At 42.9% G+C, this 22,983-nt stretch overlaps 1 protein-coding gene across 2 annotated transcripts; it reads right to left on the reverse strand.

The window, feature by feature from the left end:
* Positions 1–1,867: 1,867 nt before the first annotated feature.
* On the reverse strand, positions 1,868–20,518 carry LOC124142027 (serine/arginine repetitive matrix protein 2-like). Of its 2 annotated transcripts, XM_046510268.2 has the most exons (11): positions 20,289–20,518; positions 17,344–17,468; positions 15,797–16,035; positions 14,038–15,084; positions 13,025–13,212; positions 12,412–12,577; positions 11,275–12,028; positions 9,695–9,847; positions 6,709–7,647; positions 4,481–5,156; positions 1,868–4,450 (listed from the first exon to the last, which is right to left on the reverse strand). In XM_046510268.2, exons 1-11 carry the CDS (start codon positions 20,421–20,423, stop codon positions 3,611–3,613), a joined length of 5,262 nt encoding a protein of 1,753 aa, XP_046366224.2. In that variant the 5' UTR covers positions 20,424–20,518; the 3' UTR covers positions 1,868–3,610. The 2 variants fall into 2 exon arrangements, with proteins under 2 accessions (XP_046366224.2, XP_046366223.2); XM_046510267.2 differs by having other exon boundaries at positions 1,868–5,156.
* Positions 20,519–22,983: the final 2,465 nt, after the last annotated feature.

Raw genomic sequence — 22,983 nt, forward strand, 5'->3', positions numbered from 1 at the left:
CGGCTCGGAGTCAGTATACTGTGTCTGAGTGGGGTATTCATGTTAAACTGCGGCATGGTATCTCAGTGAGCTAGCACTATAAATCGGCATCAGTCCAGACTAGTATAAGCAGCCACAAACACACACGTGCATGCACGTCGCTATATAAGTGCAATAATCTTGGACGCGACGTTAAACCTCTCCTCACCATTGTCTACATCAGCCTTTAAGAAATCTTTATAAGTGCCCCAGTATAAGACCTATCTGTAATCTCTGTAAGCGCCCCATATGAGACAAAAACTTTAAACATTTCAGAAGGGGAATACCACTGAAAATGTGACTTTCTTCTCTACCGCTCGATATCTGAAAATACATTTAATTTGTGTATGGTTTTAAGAAGGGTCCCTCCTTTGACAAGGAGCCAAGGGCTCTTATTAGGGCAATTATGATATGGGGATAGTATAAGAAAATGTCTTACAAATTTATACCATACTTGGAGCTTAAACTTCGCCCCCAAAGGTACCAGTGTGTGAAATAGTCTCAATATTGCTGGCCAGGGGGGCTAGCTAGCCATTAAAGTTAGCAGCCAGTTTCAATTTCACTTGCTTTTATATGAGACAAGGTAACCCCTAATCAATAAGGTAACCCCTAAAGGTAAGTCAGATATTATGAGGGGATCTCTGATCACACTACCTTGCCACCTCGCTTCGATATGGATATGAATTATTTTTGAACAATTTTGATGGTCATACAGATCTACAGAAATGGAACTTTCTTTTTTTTATCAACAAAGAGGTGGGCCTAAGAAAATCACAGTTACAATTTCAGTAGCCAGTCGGTCTCGGGACATTTCAGAATCATTTGGCCAAGAAAATTTTGCTAGCCACAGGCTATCGGGCAAGCAGCTATTTTGCACACTGTGTACACCCGAGATCTGCATCCAATGATAATGGGGATAATGTACACACAGTGTTGACATAAAGAAATGCCAGACTGCCATCAGGACCCCAGACTTTAGAAGCTGCAGGCCCCGAGTAAACTCTTCAGGTCCTCATTTGAAAACTGCAGCAGACTGTGTCAATAAATAAACACATTAATTTACTGAACCCATAAGAACCCGTACAACTTACCCATGCAAAGTACAGGCCCGACACGAGATCTACCTGCCACTGGCCTCTGGGCGGGCGCTTATTTTGATCACTGTGTACACCTTCCTTGACTCCATCCAACCATTGTTTGTTTTTATCCCTTAATGCGGAGCACCAGGCAGGGTAACAAAAAGTACCATCTCTGAATGTATGACGTGGCCAGAGGATTGAATTACCGACCTTCCACTCTATCCACTACACCACGGAAGTGGTCCCTAACCTAATTAGTCTGCTCTTAAGATTGTGTTTGTTTGTTGCTTAACAATGCACTCAGCAATATGCCAGCAATATGACGGTGATCTGTAAATAATCGAGTCTGGACCAGACAATCCACAAGACCACGGAGGCGGTCCTGCTTTTATGACAAGCCTGGGTTCCTTGGACTCATTCTGCCATCAAACTCCCACACCTTGATCCAAGTTTGTAGGATAGGAGGTGAAGAAAAATGGGCGTTTTATAATCTCTTTCAATATTGCACTAAGTGACGAGCATTTTATAGTGCCACCCACTTAGATGCCATGCCACAACATAACACAGACACCCATTCAGACTCCCGAGCTGATCATCCCTTGTTTTATCCCAGACAAGGTAACAACAAGTACCATCTTTTAACGTTCGGTACAAGTGCGGAAATCGAACCACTAAATTTCTGCTTTCTGGGCAGACACTATCCACTAGACCATAGAGGCAGTCTCAAAGAAAGGAACAAATTCTACTCCAAACAAATAACAAAATGCATATTGTTTCTGACATTATAATATGCTCTGAATATTTACACCATTATTTACAATAACATGTCAAAGACAAGTCATGCAAAACTATTAATAAACATGATCTTTTTTCTGACATTTCATCAAATGTGTGTGAAATCGAATGTACAATCTAAATAGCACTACAATAGAATGTCAAACTACATTTAACGCCACACTCAGCAATATTCCATCTATATGACGTCAATCCATAAATGATCAAGTCTGGACCAGACAATCCAATGATTGATATAATGAACATTGGACATAACATGCATCAACCAAGTGAATGAACCTGACCACCCGATAGCGTTAGTCGCCTCTTACAACAAGCATGGTTTGCAGCAGACCAGGATCTTCATAGGTGTAACAATACACACATTGTGGCAATGGGAGATATGGTACGAAGGTAAGGCTATGATACTAAACATGATAAGATGCATGAAAACTCAACACTCGTCACATAATGGGAATGGCTAGAGACCAAACCAAGACATATTTAATAAACTTGAGTGAAACTAACGATGGCTTGAGAATTCTTGTAAACATCAGAACAGGGAATTTTAAACTTTATTTCCTTAACATGACATGTATCTTAATGTATTGCTATAACATCACGATGACACTTGGAATTGTGTAACCAAGAATTGTGAAGAGCATCATTACAGCCCTACAGAATACAAAACGGGAATATTTTACAGTATTTTACAAACTTGATTATAATTGGTATTGATTCGTGATAATGTCATTTGAACACAGGGCTATCTCGAACAAACATTATCTACTGGGATCAATGGGTGAAGATGTACAGTGACTTAGAAGAGAGTTTTACACTGTATTTAGCAATATTCCAGCAATATCACTGCAATTGCTTCACATATTGTACCCATGTGGGGAATCGAACCCAGCCCTTCTGCATGACAAGCTAAAGCTTTAACCACTGAGCTACCCCACTGCCCCATTTGAATAAGTAAGTGCCAAGGGTTCATACAATTTTCATAGGATGGGCACTTACAAGAAAGCTTTAAGGAGTATGAACAGTAGTGGGGAAGGAAATATATGTGTTATCTTATAAAGGAAACATGACAATATGTTTGTAAAATGTTGGGGACGCTTGCTGGAACAGGTTGCTTAATATGTCGACTTGCACCTGGAGGCAAAAACTGCATTTGTTTCTGGTCCTCAGCCAAATTTTGTAGTCTCGGGCTAGCATGAATTTTGAAGACTAACGGCACATTTAAAAGTATTGCAAAACATTGTTGTTCAGTGTGGGCACTGTAGCTGGGATTATGATGCGGAAAGCTTACCATTATTAATCTACACCATTTCCACCCACTGAGGGAGGTCTTATCCCACCTTTCCCTGAATAGCATGCCATTGTAACGTGCTGGGAACTACAGCTTGATGGGTGTGACAAGCCGACATTATAACCACTAGGCTGCACCCATAGCACAGCAACATGTCTTTCTTCATTTCCTGGCTCCTAGTGATGGAGTTATCATGAGTGAATGAATATGTCTTTACGCCGCCTTTAGCAATTTTCCAGCAATATCACAGCGGAGAACACCAGAAATGGGCTTCACACATTGTACCCATGTGGGGAATCGAACCTGGGTCTCCAGCATGACCTGCGAACGCTTTAGCCAGTAGGCTACCCCACCGCCCTGATTTATCATGGAGAATTTCTCATACAGTCGAACCCTCAACAATTTCTGCACAACTGTTTGTTTAGTTTCATCTTCTGGCTCTTTTGGTTGGTGGACTCTTCTCTCGTCGACTTCTCGTTTCTCTCACGGGCGGTGCAGCCATGGATCGTGTCTCTCGCTGAGTTACTGTTGGTTGTGGAGGAGGTGATGCATTTCTCTGTCGTCGCGTTTCCCTCACAATTGGCGAGGGTGGAGATGGAGGTCTCTGACCCCTTCTTTCCATCCTCGTGAGTGGAGGGGAAGGTGGCCGTGGAGACATGGCTGTAGGACTTCTGCCTCGTCTCCCACGCCCAATTCCTTCCATAAGAGGAGGGGGACTTGGCGATCTCTTAGTTCGACGACCACGACCTGTGACCTCAGGGGGTGAAGGGCTTCTTACTCTCCGAGGTCTTCCTACTGTTGCACCAGGAACAGAAGGACTTGCTCCCCTTCGTCCTCGGCCCATCGGTTCAGGGGGTTGAAGAGGGCTTCTGGTATGGCGTCCACGGGTGATCATTTCTGTGGGCGAAGGAGCATGTCTTCTTGTTCGTGGTCCAGTATACTCTGAGCTTGATAGTCGAGTTTGTCTCATCTCTGGTGGGGATGGAGGACCATGAAGATCTGGAGGTGATGGAGATTCCTCCATGGGTGATGGTGGACGTCTCCCAGGTGATGGAGGTTGGTGACACAGATCTGGAGGTGTTTCGGGGGATGGCGGCCTCCGTGGTGGTGATGATGGAGGACGTCTGAGATCTGAAGGTGACACAGGTCGCCTGGCAGGCATTGGTGGAGAGGGTGGTCTTCTGCCAGGTAGTGGAGGAGAATTTGGTCTTCTGCCAGGCATTGGAGGAGATACTGGCCGGCGGCCACTCATTGGAGGAGATACTGGCCGGCGGCCACTCATTGGAGGAGATACTGGTCGGCGGCCAGGTGACGATTGTTGGCGTCGTAGCTCTGGGGATGACTGTCTACCTGGCATGGGAGGGGATTGGGGGCGTCTGCCAGGTGAGTGTCTAATATCAGGAGGTGATGGAGGACGGCGTCTGGGCTGCATTGGTGGTGATGGGGGACGTCGATGATCAGGTGGGGATGCTGGGCGTCGAGACTGTCTTCGAATACCCGGTGGTGAGTCTGGTGAAGGTGATCTGTAAATATCTGGCGGTGATGGTGGCTGGTCCATGAGGTCGTCTGGAGATATGGGCCTTCTACCACGCGTCATACGAGGTTCGAGAGGAGACGGAGGTCGCCTCATTTCAGGACTGGAGCCTCTCCTCATCATCATTGGTGATGCATGTCTCATGTCGGGTGAAGGAGGTGATGGAAGATGACGCATAGGGGAGCCTCTCATTCTCATATCTGGAGACACAGGCCGCTTCAGAGGAGATGAAGATCCTTCCCTGAATTGCGCTGGACGTCCCATATCATCCCAACCACGTCCTGGAGATGCTCCAGGTCTGCTGAAGCTCTCCGACCCACTGCTGTAGGATCCGAGTGGGGAGCGGGACCGGGGAGGAGATCTGCTTTCCATGGAGCCGCGAGGAGATCGGTGGGCCTGCCACTCCCGGAAATACTGAGGGGAGTTCTTGGCTATGGACCTGGAAAGGAAACACACATTGAGAATGCATCAGATTTAGATGTTAAATTTAAAACAACATCAACCTTATTAAATGAAGACATTAAAGATTGTCATTCCAGCTAAAACAATGACACAGATCGGTGACATTTATTAGTGAGTATGGTTTAACGCCGTTTTTAGCAATATTCCAGCAATATCACTGCAGGGGACACCAGAAATGGGTTTCACAGATTGTACTCATGTCGGGAATCGAACCCGGGTCTTCGGCGTGACAAGCGATTGCTTTAACCAGTAGGCTACCCGACCGCACCTGACATTTATTAGTCACTGATATATGAAGAAATCTTTAACATGCATAAAGATGTGATACAACCGTTCAATTCATGAGGAAATTACAAGATATATGCTTCAGATTTCCAAAGGACAAACACAAGTCTTTTCACCTGATGTTTGAACTGAATGGCTACATATCGAACCTACATTAACCAGTTGGCTCATTTAAGACAAACAAGTCCAAACCCAGAGTCTGGTAATAAATCTTTTGGGTCTCATTATTGTAGTTTAACTCCACACTTAGGAATATTCCAGCTATATGATGGCAGCCTGTAAATAGTCAAGTCAGGGCCAGGCTTATTAAACACCAACAAGTCCAAACCCAGAGTCTGGTAATAAATCTTTTGGGTCTCATTATTGTAGTTTAACTCCACACTTAGGAATATTCCAGCTATATGACGGCAGCCTGTAAATACTAGTGCCAGGGCCAGACAATCCAGTCACTGATATTGTGAGAAACTATCCACACAGTCAGGATACAATGACCTGGAATCAACCAGGTCACAGACCCTGACCCTGTGGTTGCCACTGACAACCAGCTTAGGTTGCTGGGGACCTCCACTAGCCCGGAATCCCCCCAGGGGGTTTGGGTCTACAAAGCTTGACATAACAACATGAGACAACACATACAAATAGAAATCAATCACATGAGTATCAGATATCAGTGCTCACTAATGCTACACAAAGGTCTGAGGACATCTCATTAGTGGTAGAATCAGAATGATCTTCACAAACTTTGACCAACCAATGAAATGACGAACAAGAAGTCGACATTAGCAAATCAGAAAGCAGGTTTCTTGAACTCTACACTACATGTAGTTTCAAAATGGCCATTCCAGACTACACTTTGAAAACTATTTTGACAACTTTCTCGACTCAAAATCTGAAAACTGAACGAAAGAAAATTTGGAATGTGTATAAGATGGGCAAGATTGTATGGCAGTAATTCCTATGGAAGGTGTCGTCCATTTTAAATGATTATCCCATTGAAAAGAGAGATAGCCGGTGACTTTGACAGAAACATTCATACAACCTGTAACTGCTGTTTGGAATACCCTGTGTAAACATGGTTAACGTTTTGTTTAGCGGTAGAGAGAACTAAGATCTGATTTCAATGAGATTGAGAGTAAAATCTACTGAAAGAGATGAGGAACTTAAAGTTCCAAATGTTTTGGAAGAGAGAGACGAGTTAGCCAAATGTAAACAGATCAGAAACAGAAAACTATAAAAATTCTTACAACTGTCTTGAACGTCTCTCTGCTTCTCCAAAGAACATGTGTCCTTTCCTCAACCTGTTGTCCATGGGTCTCATGTCCATTGGTCTCATGTCTATAGGCCGCATGTCCATAGGCCGCATGTCCATAGGTCTAACGTCCATAGGCCTCATGTCCATTTGTCTAGTCCTTCTCTCTGCTTCACCAAAGTCCACATCAGCAAGTCTAGCCCTTCGCAGCCTCTTCTCTGCTTCACCGAAGTCAACTCTGTCAATCGGAGTCTTTGCACATGGACGTTTATCCTCTTCCTCCACAATGTCCCCAAAATCAGATCCGGAGCTGATATCCGAACATGACTGGAGTGGTCCTCCTCTCTCTTTGGACTGGCTTCTACGTCTCTTTCTCTCTTTGGGGGAAACAGACCTTGACCTTGACCTTGAAACTGACCTTGACCTTGATCTTGATTTTGACAACGACCTTGACCGTGACCTACGAGAAGTGCTGGAGCTGCTTCTACTTCTACTTCTGCTCCTAGTGCGAGACTTCTTCCGACCGCCTCGTCTGATAATTCTCCCAAATTCATCAGTCTCCTCCTCTTCACTTGAACTAGCTGACTGGCTGGTCTTGGAGCTGGTATGTCTGTGTCTGCGATGGTGTCTGCTGTCCGAACTTCCTGATCTGCTGGATGAATCAGAGCTGTGCCTCTTCCTCCGTCTTGATCGCTCCGAATCTGAATCTGAATCTGACTCACTCCTCCTCCTCCTCCTCCGCCGCCGCCGCCGGTCAGGTTTACTTGACCTTGAACTTCCTTTGGGTTCCTGGGGCATCTCAACTTTGACTATTTCAACAGCTGGGGACTCAGTGTCTCGTGTGCCTTTCTCTGCTTCATCTGCTGTTGACTTGGATGCAGGAGTGTCTATCTTTTTTACTGCTTCTGCAACCACAGGTGAACTCCTTTGTCGACTGAAATGACAATAATGTTCTTAATCATGTGGTATCCATACAAAATCTCAACAGAGGTGCTTCTTGGGGGGGATTTACAATAGCGTTGTAATAATTGGTGTTCTGATAATCAAAGATTGATTGAACACATATGATTTTGTCCTGTCTTCAAGTTATGTGAACAAAGAGCTAGGGCTTCAACAAGTACTCGAGTACTCGGGGCCGGGTCGGTTTTACTGGGACTCGAATCCGTTATCAAGGACTCGAGTACTTGATAAGGGGAGATCACTCTGTTTCAATGTTCAATTGTTCATCAATATATTGATTAAAGCATAAAAAAATATTGTTTGAATAATGTATTCTTTGTAGAAAGTAGATGTACATTAGAACAATTGAGAATGTCACATACAATAGACGTAGTTATTGTTTTTCCTTCCCGACTTTAAGAAATTGAATGTATCAAGGCGATTATTGCTTCTTTGCTCTGACTCAAATGCCAAGTGTATTCCCTTACACAGATTAACAACTGATTAGCTGATATATATGTGCTAATTCAGTGCTTACAAATCAAGCGACAGGTCAACAGTTTGGTACAGTTTGACAACGTGACCAACTCATGAATGAATGAACTTACAGTACTTCATTTCCATATTTAGCGGCCTTAGTCTTGCAGCCCAGCAGCTGTGTATACGTGTATGTCACGTGATGCACATTATCGATTTTCTTCCTGCAAATTATTGTTCGTGCTTGTTGGCAGATGTCGAATGAAACACTGATCGTCAGAAAAAAGCTTGGTTTGTGTTCAATATGTATTGTAGTATTTGTAGACGTGACGTAATGTTTTTGAAGGTAGTGATTAAGATTAGTGCAGTTATAAGCAAACATTAACACTGAACACTTCCATACACTTTGACAGATAAACAAGTTCCGTGGACGCTCTCTATTTACATTTCAGTGCAGTTCAATTATACTTATAACATGTTTTAATACTTTTAGATGGCAATTTTGATCTAATGAACCAATATTCTTAAAGGACGTCCTATTTTCGGGTACTCAAGTACGAGTCGAGTTTCACCCCTCGGGTACTCGAGTCCAAAAATTTGGACTCGTGGAAGCCCTACAAAGAGCCAAAAGTTTTTGTACCTTTTTAGTTTTAATTTCTAAGAAAAAACATGTGATAGTTTTGTTTCTTGAGGGGGCTTATTCACTACTTACATTACAACTTAGGGAAAAAAGTGAGAAAGAGTGATGTCAGTGTCCTTTTTGCAAAATAAAGTGCTGAAGTAAGGACTAGTGTTTCTTAAGTGTGATCTAGTTTTACTAAATACTGAGAGAAAGCAAAATGACAACCGATTAATTTCACTGATCAATTGTGACGATCAAATCATCAATCATGATTTTATAAGGAATTCCCCATACTAATTGTAATATATTGCACCACTGTAATAGCTTTGTAATAGAATGGTTATCATGGTTACAGTCAGAAAAATTGGTTACAGAAAGTTACTTTGTTTTATTGTCCAATTCTGGCTCCCCTAATTTCACAAATTGAAAGGCCTCAAAACAAGAATTAATTGAATCAAGCCATGCTAGCTGAAAAGCAGAAACTAAATGCATTTATTACAGATGCATTTTCATATAGTGTCACAGATGCAGGAAAATCAAGAAGGCAAGAATATACTACCGTATTCAACGAAATAAGCGCCCCGCTCTAATAAGCGCCCATGGCGACATTTGCTGAGATATTGGCTAGTTAACAATCCCAATTAGCACCCCTTCCGATTGATCAATGTACGCAAGACTTATTTATTCGCGTATAATACGCACTCATGTGTTATATGCACACTTAATTATGGGCATTTAATTCTGGAAATATATATCTGTCGTACATAAACATTTCAGGCTGTCAGCATAAACCACGAAATTTCTCTTTCAACTCTATTTTTTTCACCAAAATAATATTCAAATAAGAGCCCCCTATTTCTAATTTTGAGAGTGCCCTGGGTGCTTATTACGTCGAATACGGTAAATATATTCAATATTGCTCCCCCAAGCAACGTCCACCTACCCACTACGAAGACCTCTGACTGGCGTATCTGGTGACTCCTTGGCGGCAGGTGGCGTCAAAGGTCTGCGATGACTGATTCTAGGCTTGTAGAGGTCGTCCGTGCTGTATCTCTGACTAGACTTGTTCCTGCCATCTGCATCTGGGGATTTGCCTCTGAGGAAAGAATGCAGTCACAGAGTTTCAGATGGCCATCGGTCACCGGTCATAGACCGATAAAATTTCAATTTGACAGATGGTTTGTTTAAGTAGTCAGACTTCTGACCGATAGAAAAGCTAAGCAAAGCATCACATGTGTCATACTTTCATTAATTAAAAGAAAATAGTGAGGATTACAGTACAGATTTAATAAAATGCACAGCCATCAAAAATCATAATTAAAATTCTGATAAAGTGCGGGTCTTTGCATCATACTTTCGGTATCATAGGGAAATGCTGTCAGGAGCTATAGTGACTTGGTCAAGCACCTTTCTAACCGCGATGTTCATTGGCCAGATCGTATATATTTATCCAATCACGAACAGTATTGCATTGATTTGTTACAAAGATTCATCTGTTTGTAACTTTCAGACTTTGGCCAATTGACTCTAGCCATTGACCATGTTGACTTATTACATTTCTTGGGTCCAAGTAATTGACCTCTTTACAGATTTTTGTGTCAAAACCACTGAGTCTGGATCAAAATGAATGTTGAGTGATGTTTCATAAAAGGTTTACAGTTGACATGTTTCATTTAAGACATTAACTTTTGGATAAAAAACAATCACTATCAGTGACTAGCTTATGAAGCGGGTGAACGTCAACTTCAAATTTAATAAAATTCTGCTCTCATGTTGAGCACAACAATACTTTCAACATGTTCAAAGTTAATCGGCTACAGGATATCAAATTCCGCTAATTTCAGTTTTGTATTGCTTGTTGTTTAATACCACGCTCAGCAATATGAGTGAGTGAGTGAGTTTGGTTTTACGCCGCTTTTAGCAATATTCCAGCAATATCAAGGCGGGGGACACCAGAAATGGGCTTCACACATTGTATCCATGTCGGGAATCAAACCCGGGTCCTCAGCGTGACGAGCGAACGCTTTAACCACTAGGCTACACGACCGCCCCCTCAGCAATATGACTGCGGCTGTAAATAATAGTCTGGACAAGACAATCCAGTAATCGACATTGTGAACAACAAGCCCTGGGGGTACAAGGACACACAATGTACAAAGTCACCCAGTCTGACCACCTATCCATTTGGTCCGTTCTTCAAACCAGTATAGGTTGCTTGGGTTGGTTGGTTGGTTGTTTTACGCCGCACTCAGCAATATTCCAGCTATATGACGGCGGTCTGGACCAGACAATCCAGTGATTAATATCACGAGCATCGATCCACGCAATTGGGATCGATGACATGCATCAACCAAGTCAGCGAGTCTGACCACCTGATCCCGTTTGTCGCCTTTTACGACAAGCAAAGTCACCTTTTACGGCAAGAATGGGTTGCTGAAGACCTATTCTACCCCGGAATCTTCACGGGTCAGGTTGCTTGGGACCAGAATTTCCACAGGTTCATGAAATTCTGCTTCAACTAACCTCCCTGAGTCTTTTCTCCCTCGCCGCGCTGGCACTTCTTCGTTAGGACTCACTGTCCTCTGCGACCGCCGCATTGGGGTCTGTCCTGACTGGCTGCTCTCCCCTGAAATGTTCCTCTTTCTCCTTGGAGCCGCCTTCTCCGAGTCTGTCCGTGACGACGTATCCGATATATCACTGTACGGAGAAGCAGGTCTGTCCCTGCCACTAGTGTCATTACTTTTACTGTCGTCACTCAACCTGCTGCGCGACCTTGTGATGTGCACCGACTGACCCACCGTCAAAGTGGTGCTGGCAAGCGGGGCCACTTCTACGATGGGGATAGGCTGTTCCGGCAAGGGAATATTGCTAACACTGTCCAGATTGAACTGTTCGTCTTGTGTAGGAGTTGCTGGTGAGTTTGGCTGGACTTCCACTTCCTCGGGAATAACGTACTCGGACGTATCAATCTCAATGGTCTCCTCAACAACATCAGTAATGATTTCTTCGGTGTAGCTTTGACTACTGAAGGGCTGTTTCTTTTCGGTGAAAATGGTCTCGAACTCCTCCGAGGTGTAGCGTGTGTTGCGTTTGCGTTGTCGTCGGAGAGCTAGTTTCTTCTCCATCACCTTCTGTTGCATCAGCTGTTCCTTCAACTGCTTCTTGGTTCTTCTCCGAGGAAGGGTCTTCTTCTCCGTTTTCGTTTCTTCTTCATCTTGGGACGTCGTTGAGGTGATGGACGTCACGGATGTGTTCAGTTCTTCTTCGGTTTTACTCACTGAAAATGGAGCATTTTAAAACAAATTATATAAAAATATAGTGAAGTTATGTGAACTCATTTATCTCAGGTGGCCTGTTAATAATCTGTAATAATCGACAAGACAATCAAGTGATCAATATTGTCAGCAATGACCCAAGACGTTGGAGTAAGAAGACACACAATCAACCAAGTCACTGAGTGAACCACCTGATTGATTTGGCTGCCTCTTACTACTGTATGGGTTGCTGGGGACCTGTTCTAACCCAGAATCCCAACAGGGGTTAGTCATCAGGGATGAAAGTCCAAGGTAGCACAGGTCGTACATGTTAACCACATTGGTACACCTATGAGCATGGGTATAGTGCTGGCAAACAACCGTAATAGTCAGGTGACGGACATACCTGATTCTTCTGTCTTTTCCTCAATGGATGACTCAGCCTTGGCTTCTTTAGCTTTCCTCCTTTCTTCTCTCAATCTTGCTTTCTCTTCCTCTCGATCCTTCCGTTTCGCCTCTAGCTCAGCACGGCGTTGCAGTCTCTTCAGATAACGCTCCTCCTTCTCCTTGGCCTAGAAGAGAAGGTCAAGGTCGAATGAGGTGAAAGCAAAGGTCGAGGTCGAATGAGGTCACTTACAGATTTCAAGGTCAAGTTGGAATAGTAACATCTGAATTAACAGGTGGGGTAAATACCTAGATGATGAGATATCTAATCTGATAATATTTTGTTTTGTTTGTTTGTTGTTAAACGCCACACTCAGCAATATTCCAGCTATATGACGGCGGTCTGTAAATAATCATGTCTGGACCAGACAATCCAGTGATTGACATCATGAGCATCGATGCATGCAGTTGGGATATGATGACATGCATCAACCAAGCCAGTGAGCCTGACCACCCGATCCCATTAGTCATCGCTTATGACAAGCAGTCGCCTTTAACGTTAAGCATGGGTTTCTAAAGACCCATTATCTGATAATAGTCTCACCTCTTGACCAAATTATGAAAAGCCAACTTACAATTCTAGCCTTCCTCTCTTCCCTGGTCTCATCATCCTCACTATCGCTGAGGTTGTAGGTCAAGGCCAGAAGTTTGCGGGGTCTGACTGGTGTTGATGTCGAGTCAGCACTACTGGTCACTACTTCAGGAACTGCCTGGGGCTTCGGCAGACTGGGTTTCTTCTCTGGACTTCCCTTGTCACTCTCAGCTATAAATGAATAGAATGTCAACCACTGTTAAGCCAGGAGGTTTTTCATCATCTTCATCTTCTGCTTAATTCATTTACAGATTATTCAGAGAAAGATGACACCAGGAGCAGAATGTTTCTGTCATTATATCATTTTCTATTTTCTCATCTGACCATACTTTCAACTGAACAAATTATATCTTTTAGACAATTTTGATTTTGCCACGTAAACGAAAGCACAATTTACAGAAGCATGAAATACTCATATCCCCTGCCAATATGGCATGTCCGGTTGTGTGCAAGGCAAGAAATATTGTACAGTTTTCAACATCTGCTCTGGAAACGAGCACTACTACCATTTTCAGTATGGAAACCCAAAAAATATTTTGTTTAAAAATCCCAAACTATCAAAAGGCACCAGTTTACTACTAGACCTATCTATGTGCCAAGTTTGGTGAAGAAATATGGTATGGTTTTCAAGATCAAAGTTGTTGCCATTGAAACTCAAAAAAATTATTTTTTTAAATCCCAAACTATCAAAAGGCACCAGTTCACCACTAGACCTATCTATGTGCCAAGTTTGGTTTAGACATCTCTCATGGTTTTTGAGTTCTGCTACAGAAATAAAAAGTGACGGACCCATTCCTATACCCCCTTCCACTTCGTGTTGGGGGATAATAACTTCAACAGGTAGAAAATGAAAGGCCCTCCAAAAGAAATCTAGCCTTTCAACATGTTCAACAAAAATTTAGTCACAACTGGTTTTTTCCATCAAAGCAATGAAAACGTTTTTGTTTTTTTATTGAAACAAGAATCTGAAACATAATTCAGCTCAATCCACCTCACCTTCAGTTTCCTTTTCAGTTTCCAGTTCTTCCGTTACCTCCATCTCATCATCACTCTCAGAAAACAATTCCAGCATCTCATCCTCGAACGATGACAGATCACTGGTGTGGATGGAGCTGACCGTCACATCCGACATCTCGTCCTCATCCTTCACAGTCCAGGCAAACTTGTACGGTCGTTTTGTCTCTGTCGTCTCCGGCTCCTTCTTCTCAGTCTCTGGTGGTTTCAAGTCTCTTGGGGCTGGAACAGCTGGTAGGGGGATTTCTTCCAAACTTGGTTCCACGTTGATGGATTCTTTCTCAACCATTTCTTTCTTCACCTCTATTTTAATCTTTGGTTCTGTGGGTGGCGGTGGAGGTGTAAACGGTTCCTTTTTAATCGGCTCTGCTGGTTTCACCTCAGGTTTTGATTCTTTTGAAGCATAACTGCTAACATTAGCCAGGAGATTCAATGCCCCAACTGAGGGTGAGACTGTGGGGACAGGGGCTGGGGTAGGGGGTGTGGCAATAACAGGGGGACCAGGAGTTCCTGGAGGAGCTGGGGTGCTTGGAGTTGCATACCCTGGGGTAATAGGAGCCATGTCTACAGTGCCCGGGGGTGGGGGTGTCTTGCTGCCAGGGTTTGGAAGCATGTTGGGAGGGGGCACAGAGACGTCAGGTAAGGGGAGGCTGGGTGGAGGGATGTTTGTGGGTGGCAGGGTAGTTGTAGGTGGGGGGATGTTTGTGGGAGGGGGGATGTTTGTGGGAGGGGGAATGAAAGGTGCGGCTTTAGCGGCTCCTGGGGGAGCAGTGGCACCAGGGAGGGGTGGGGGTGGGACATTTAATGGGGGTAGGTGGTTGAACATGTTCACTCCAGGGGGCCACCCTGGCATAAATGGGAAGGGCTGGGGCATCATCCCAAAATTGAAGGGAGGGGAAGAGAAAGGGACGGGGGGAGGGTTGTTGACATTGGGTGGGGAGAAGGGGGTCTGTCCAGTCCACACACCATCTGGGGGGTAAGTCGGAGTGAATCCTCCCATCATGACATTATACTCAGGAGAAGAGAATCCTGGAGAAAAAGAAGAAGAGATGAGACCAAAAATACAAAGAATGAAGCAAAACTGACTAAAGGGAGGTAACTGGAGTTACAATGCAGGTGAGCATTATTTCAAGATAATCAACGCTCTGACATTTTATTAATCATAATCAGACTTCTGTTCCACATGCAAGATCAGAATGGCCAGTGCATGAATGGCTCTGAATCAACTGCAACAACAACAACATCGTTTATAATACAAAATACATGGGGTATTTGGTATTCCACCCCCCATGTCTACCCTGGAATCAAAAACAATAACAACAATGTTTATAATATAAAATGCATGGGGTATTTGGTATTCCACCCCCCATGTCTACCCTGGAATCAAAAACAATAACAACATCATTTATAATATAAATTACATGGGGTATTTGGTATTCCACCCCCCATGTCTACCCTGGAATCAAAAACAACAACAACAATGTTTATAATATAAAATGCATGGGGTATTTGGAGTTCCAATCCCCCTAATATACCCTGGAATCAACAACAACAACGTTGTTTATAATCTAAAATACATGGGGTATTTAGTAGTCCACCCCCTAGTCTACCCTGGAATTAACAACAACAACAACAACAACAACAACAACAACAACAACGTTGTTTATAATATAAAATACATGGGGTATTTAGTAGTCCACCCCCTAGTCTACCCTGGAATCCCCACAGCGTCCACTATTACCTGGTGTAGCAGGCGATGATCCAACCTGCTGCTGTTGCTGTTGAGCCTGTTGCTGTGCTGCTTGATGTTGAAGCTGCTGTTGCAGTTTTCGTCGCTGCTGTCTCTCCTGGTATTCCTTTGGATCAATGCCAAGGTGCTTACACACTGCCTCATCAATCTTAGGTTTGATCACCTGGAATATTTTGGGGTTCACAACCTGTTCGATGATTCGCTCCACGCCATTGTTCAGCATTCCAGACCTGCAGAATAGTTTGTAGAATACAGTGTGTGAGGAGTACGTTAATTTGTGAGTGAGTAGGTTATGATGCTGCTTTCAGCATTTCAGCAGTATTGCAGCCAAGTCAAAGTAGTTGGTTGGTTGGTTGGTTTGTTGTTTAACGCCGCACTCAGCAATATTCCATCTATATGACGGCGGTCTGTAAATAATTGAGTCTGGGTTGCTGAAGACCTATTATACCCCGGAATCTTCACGGGTCTCCAAGTCACAGTAAAAGACAAAAAGAAATGACTTCACTCCCATTCAGAGAGAAAGGAACACTGGGCAGATCAAGCTGGCACTTTCACCCACTCTCCACTTTTCTTGCATCTCCAAGGTCTAAGTCAAAATGCCACACAAAAACTGCCTCTGAAAGCTCCATGCCATGATTGAGGGGAGGCAACTCTTGAATACATATACCTAAGGCAGATAACTCAAGCAAATTACACACCTTAAATCTTGTCAATTCAAATTCGGGCCTCACTATTTCTGTGTTCTAGACCATGGTTACACAAATTATAACATAAGTTTGGGGTTTTCTCATTTTCCATCCCAAAGACTTTTTAAGACATACAGTAATCATGGTAATTAAATTAGAAAGAATTGGAGGTGTGACTTTCCTTTTTGACCAAAACATCCAATAAAATGGCTTCAAGTAACCATGGTAACCCGGGGCTGTTCTCAGTGGGCAGGTGGTGTGCTGTATTAAAGTGAAATACAGAGAAGGAAGTGAACCATCTCCAAAGCCATATACATGATAGAGTCCATATGAACATAATCAGGGCAGTGGTGTAGCCTAGTGGTTAAAGCATTCGCTAGTCATGCCGAAAGCCCGGGTTCAATTCCCCACATGGGTACAATGTGTAAAGCTCATTTCTGGTGTCCTCTGCCATGAAAATGCTAAATATTGCTAAAAGCGGTGTACAATCATATTACACACTCAACATAATCATTACTATACATGATTGTAAAAAAATCAAATGATCAAGGCAAAGTTTGCCTTTAATCAAACTTGTACAAAGATAACCTTGCTATACTTTGTCATACAGAGGAAGGACACACCAAGTGTCGACACTCCAAATGAAACCAGTCTATTTCAATTCATCTTGGTGTCATATTACAAAAAACAATCATTCCGACACTCACTGACCTATCTGTTTCCTGAGACTCTCTCTTAGCTGCTTCAGTTTGACATGACAAGTGTCGACACTCCAAATGAAACCAGTCTATTTCAATGATTTCAATTCATCTTGGTGTTATATTACAAAAAAACAATCATCCCGATACTCACTGATCTATCTGTTTCCTGAGACTCTCTCTCAGCTGCTTCTTGCTGAGACTCGGACTCCATTTTGTGGTAGACAGGAACCTCCCAACGTAGGCCTCCACTCTCTGTTTCAGATTAGTATAGGCTGGCTGGAAAGTGAAAACAAATAATTCTTCAGTTCACAAACAATGCACGGGTCATGATGATACACCTTGTGGAAATACAATATTTACCTTGATAGTAAATCTGCGATACAATACAACTAACTCTCACCATGCTCACTAAACATGTCAAGCGTCAAATTCCAGGGATAGCCAAACTATTATTTCTTACTTCTTGTTCCAGTTCACCATTTAGCAAGGTAAGCAGAGACAACACTTGGAAGGACTTGTTTTCACTGTAAATATTAAACATCAACACCTCCAGACAATTAATCAGTCTCAATTAACGGCCACAATGGATTCAATTGGGCGTAAAATGCAAAATAGCGGTCAAAATGATATGAATGGATCACTGAAAATCAGTGATGGCAATTGGTGTTCGCGAAAAGGATAAGCATGTCCTGCATCACCGGTAGCCCCCGCCACTCAGACAATTTGCATTAAAAAGTAAGTTTCTGTTTGTTTCCTGATGCTGTAAGCATGGTAGGCGTGGTAAGCATGGTAAGCATGGTAAGAATGGTAAGAATGGTAGGCATGGTAAGCAGGTTAGGCATGGTAAACAGGGTAAGCATGGTAAGCATAATAGGCATGGCAAGCAGGGTAGGCATGGCAAGCATGGAAAGCATGGCAAGCATGGTAGGCATGGTAAGCATTGTAGGGATAGTAGGCATGGTAAGCATGGTAAGCAAGTTCGGCATGGTAAGCATGGTAGGCATGGTGAGCAGGGTAGGCATGGTAAGCAGGATTAGCGCCATTGTCACCATCGTCAGCATGGTCAGTGAGGACAGTGAGTTGTCTCTTGAATGTTTTTATCAGATGATCTGTTACTATGGGCTGACATTCACCACCAGAATGTTTCCTTTCCAGTACAAGTGGCCCAAGATAATGTTCTATTTATGCATTCTTTTCTACTTACACTAATCACGTTATCTTGTTTCAAAATATTAAAAAGGACACAGTTGGGATGAGATTTGATTGTATATGTCAACTTTACGCAAGCTCAATGGTAACCATGGTAACATGGTGAAGGGTCAGTAGTCCATTATCATAGTGAATGAATAGAGAACATAATTATTCAGGTGTTAAGTAGAGGATGAAAAGACCTGTCACTATACAATATGTATCACCAGCTTATTAAAACACTACAATACACAATACTGGAGCCAAAGTGCATCAGAATATTCTGTTTTAAATGTGACCACTGGTGCCAAGGGGGAAAAAAAAAAAAAATATTCAAAGAATGCTTTTTGATATCATAAGTACATGTTATTTAAGTCCACACCATCACATGATCAGACAGCATATAAGATTTAACAATCAGACCAAAATATACACATCCGCCATGTCAGTGCTTATGCTTAATGCTGAACATTTGCTCTCAGTCTGTCATGGTCTGAGCAGCTATGCTCAGTCTGTGGTTTCAGTAATGTTCAGCCACTAGTATAAAACCCCAGTCTAGCTAAATTTCTTGTTAGCATGGTAAGAACAGCTTAGTCCATATAATATTAACACCATAAAAAAATCAACAGATATGTACTGGTAATAAAAAGATACATTTGTTTGGGTTTGGGCTCAGAGTCCATGTTACTACAGAAAAAATGTGCAATGGCACCTTACCTGCTTACTTTATAATTATAATGTGGCCCAATGAGTTTTGAAATGGACAATATGAAACTTAACATCTTCCCCATGGCCATACAATAATACAAGTTAACCATCTGGGTAAATATGTTTTCCCATTTCAAAAGCCTACATTCCACCTCTGATCATTATGGTAATATTCCTGTTATTCCACATGGCAGTTATGATGGTTATACTTATAGAATATATATAAGAATACTGTCTAAATATTTGTCTTAAAACTGGATATAGCATAGATGGGGTATAATGCACTCTACCGCACACACTTTTTCAGATTTCAATTAGCACCACTTGCAGGATCAAACTCACATTGTCAGCTCGAAGCAAAGCTAAACTAAAGAGTTAATCTAATTAGCCAAATCTTTACCATTTTTACCAAAGGCGCTATCACAAATAATTAGAACGACCATAGTGTTTTATTGGAGTGAGTGAGTAAGTTGGTTTTAACACCACTTTTAACAATATTCCAGTTATGTCGCGGCGTGTCAGCTTAATGTGGGAGGAAAGCCCGAAGTGATGCAGGTCTCAGACATTTACCACTCTGGTGAAACCCATGAGCATGGGTATGTTGCTGACAAACCTAGAAACATAACCAGGGCGAACCAGGATTCGAACCCACAATCATAGGTTTCTGGCGTGCCCAAGGGACGCAACTGTGCACAGTGCATCGCGGCGTCTTAGACAACATGTAAGATGACTGGGCCACCCGTGCACCCATGTTTTATTGGAAAGTGGTACCGAACCCTAAAAATCGTAAAAGGTTAGTTGATCAGAGAGGAGATCCAAGGGCTGTGTAACCTACCCTAACCCCAACACAACTAGACCTATCACGACATGCACGAGTGAGTGAGTTTGGTTTTACACCGCTTTTAACAATATTCCAGCAAAATCACGGCGGGGAACACCAGAAATGGGCTTCACACATTGTACCCATGTCAGTATTCGAACCCGGGCCTTCGGCGTGACGAGCGAACGCTTTAACCACTGGGCTACCCGACCGCCCCCGACATGCACGAAGGATCTAAGTAAGGGGCATCCTTGATTGAAGTGAGACACACGGCCGGCAGCCTATCTAATTACTGCTATAAGCCGCGCCCGGTAAACTGCAATGTTGTCCTTCGATGAAATACGCAACAATTATAACACACATACAGTGACAAAACATACTTTGGTATCAACGTCTGCTAAACATTGCTTTCTGAATTCATCAAACAAGCCCTGCGACTTGATGTTGCTGACAATTTCCTGCACGACCGGAGATGGTGTTTCCGATGCATCAGGCTCCGTCGCAGCGCTCATCATAGACAATTATACAACAGATTTGGGCCTGTCGTAAGGTTAGGAAAATTGGTATTTGTAAACACACAAAGCGTGAGAGGCTTGGTCCGCCATTCGCTGTCTTCTAAGGGAAGTAACTCTAAGTTATGTCGCACTTATGGATACCACACTTATTTTTTTATATTTCTATTGCAGCCAAAATGATAAGGTGGTTCCCGGCTTTCTATGCGATAGGGAAGGGAGGGCCAGCTTACCAAAATGACCACATGAAGTCAAAACTTGCCAAAAAAACCCGGATTTATGTGTAACACGTACATTTTATTTCTTTTCATACAATTTTCAAATGGCAATTAAAAAATCAGAAAAAGTTACGCATGCAAAATAAACTAGACGCTTATTTCCAGCCTCAGTCTAAACGTTGTATTTCGTGCCACGTGGTAAACATTATATATGTTTAGCTAGATATAATAACATTTGACACAGCAAACAAGCAAAATGGTCTTAATTTGAACGACTTGAATGTAAGTTGATGGATCAGCCAATTGGAACAAACCAAGCCCGTCTTCTTTAAGGGGAATTACAGCCTCGGGTGAATTGTCAGTTGATGATTACCCAAAATACACAGTGAAAATATCTCCGTTAGACACTTCATGCTTATAACAACCACTGATAACGCCGGGGGCTGTTGAGGATGCCCGCCCCATCTCTATGACTACAAGGGGCGGTCGGGTAGCCAAGTGGTTAAAGCGTTCGCTCGTCACGCCGAAGACCCGGGTTCGATTCCCGACATGGGTACAATGTGTGAAGCCCATTTCTGGTGTCCCCCGACGTGATATTGCTGGAATATTGCTAAAAGCGGCGTAAAACCATACTCACTCACTCACTCTAAGACTACAAGACAATGCTACTACAAATTGAAATTGCACATAGGCTTTAAACATATTGAAGTTTTTACATACAATTTCCAGATTGTAAAAGAGTTCATTTAAGCATACAGACTCTAAGAACCTAATTAAACCCCGCAGTTGTTTTCCCTGAAGCTGATAAACTAATGCTAGTGCGACTGGTATCTATGTCAGAAAAGCCAAGGGCAAGGCTGCTGTAGGTGGTAGTGCGTCACAATTTTCGGAAGTCTCATCGATAAGAAAGCGTTGGTAATCAATCACGGTATTGATTGATAGGCCACGACCTGCACGGGTTTCACGAAATAGAAGAGGTTAATTCTAGCCTTAAAGCAAATGAATCATTTTTGTTAATGAAACGCAGTTCCATGTACCCTGATGAGTTCAGTACGTTACTTTGATTCATGATTTAGTTTCTTGAGCCGGAAACTTCTTTTTATAAAGGTGTATTTCGTAATAACATTTTGTCCTCTGAAACTGCGCTTTTATTGACAAAACAAGTTGCTTTGTCGCCAAAAAGTCAAAAGTGCCAAAAGAAGTTCCATTAATGTTGTTGTTGTTGTTGTTGTTTAACGCTGCACTAAATTCAGCTATATGGCGGCGATCTGTAAATAATCGAATCTAGATCAGACAATCCAGTAACTGTCATCATGAGCATTGATCTACTCAATTGGGATACGATGACATGCATCAACTAGGTCAGCGAGCCTGACCACCCGATCCCGTTAATCTCATCTTACGACAATTTCGGTTGCTGAAGTTCAGTTCTCACCGTGATCTTCACTGGTCTTTTTCCATTAATTGACCCATGTTCAAATTAAAAGATGACGAGAACCCAATATACAAATGGGCTTCACATAATGACTTTGTTGGGAATCGCAGATAGGATCCGGCCACGTGGACAAACTATAACGTCAAAACTTACTCCACATCTTACATCTGCACGACTCAATAACATTATTGTTAGATCATTTAGCCTTAAGAAGTCTGTTGTCGAAAGAACTTGGCTTGTAGTGTGTTATCGTCACACGATGCCTTGGTTGTAACTCGTGCTATTAACCACAGGTTTGCATTGCCCAGAGATGGCTGCTCTCTCTCTCTCTCTCTCTCTCTCTCTCTCTCTCTCTCTCTCTCTCTCTCTCTCTCTCTCTCTCTCTCCCTCCCTCTCTCTCTCTCTCTCTCTCTCTCTCTCTCTCTCTCTCTCTCTCTCTCTCTGTAATGTAATCTGAAATTCTCATATGGGCTAGTAAAAGATCATGCGAAACCAGTCATAAGAAATGCACATTGTTAATTCAATAGAAATAATCGAATATTTCCTTAGTGAAAGTATTATTGCTTGCCCCCCCGCCGACGTCACGCACACACAACTCTCTTTCTCTACCCCCCCCCCCCCCCCCCCCCCCCCCGCTCTCTCTCTCATAGAACGAAGGTAACAAAATAAATAAATAAATAAACGACCATTTGTAGGCCAAAAAAGAAATAAAGAAGAAATGTTTCTCAACGTCATTCCCTGGTTCCGTATTTAGCCACACTTTTCTATGCTGTAAAACTATTACAGTGTGGTTTTTTACTAGTTCGTGGAATGTACTTTCTGGTATTTGAACCCCCTCGCATCTAATGGACTCAAGGCATCGATGGCGTCATCCCACCAGCCAGCCGTGCCCTCTTTTCTTTACACCTAT

This window comes from Haliotis rufescens, unplaced genomic scaffold, assembly GCF_023055435.1.
Source record: "Haliotis rufescens isolate VD_foot unplaced genomic scaffold, xgHalRufe1.0.p SCAF_81, whole genome shotgun sequence".
Lineage (NCBI taxonomy): Eukaryota > Metazoa > Mollusca > Gastropoda > Lepetellida > Haliotidae > Haliotis > Haliotis rufescens.

Excerpts from the sequence above, each read along its gene's own strand:
- LOC124142027 (XM_046510267.2), bottom strand. The coding sequence starts at position 20,423 with ATGATGAGCGCTGCGACGGAGCCTGATGCATCGGAAACACCATCTCCG. Across the intron at positions 9,848-11,274 it reads GGGAGAAAAGACTCAGGGAG|AGGCAAATCCCCAGATGCAG; the intron begins GTTAGTTGAAGC and ends TTCTTTCCTCAG. Across the intron at positions 5,157-6,708 it reads GAGAGACGTTCAAGACAGTT|GTCCATAGCCAAGAACTCCC; the intron begins GTAAGAATTTTT and ends TTTCCTTTCCAG.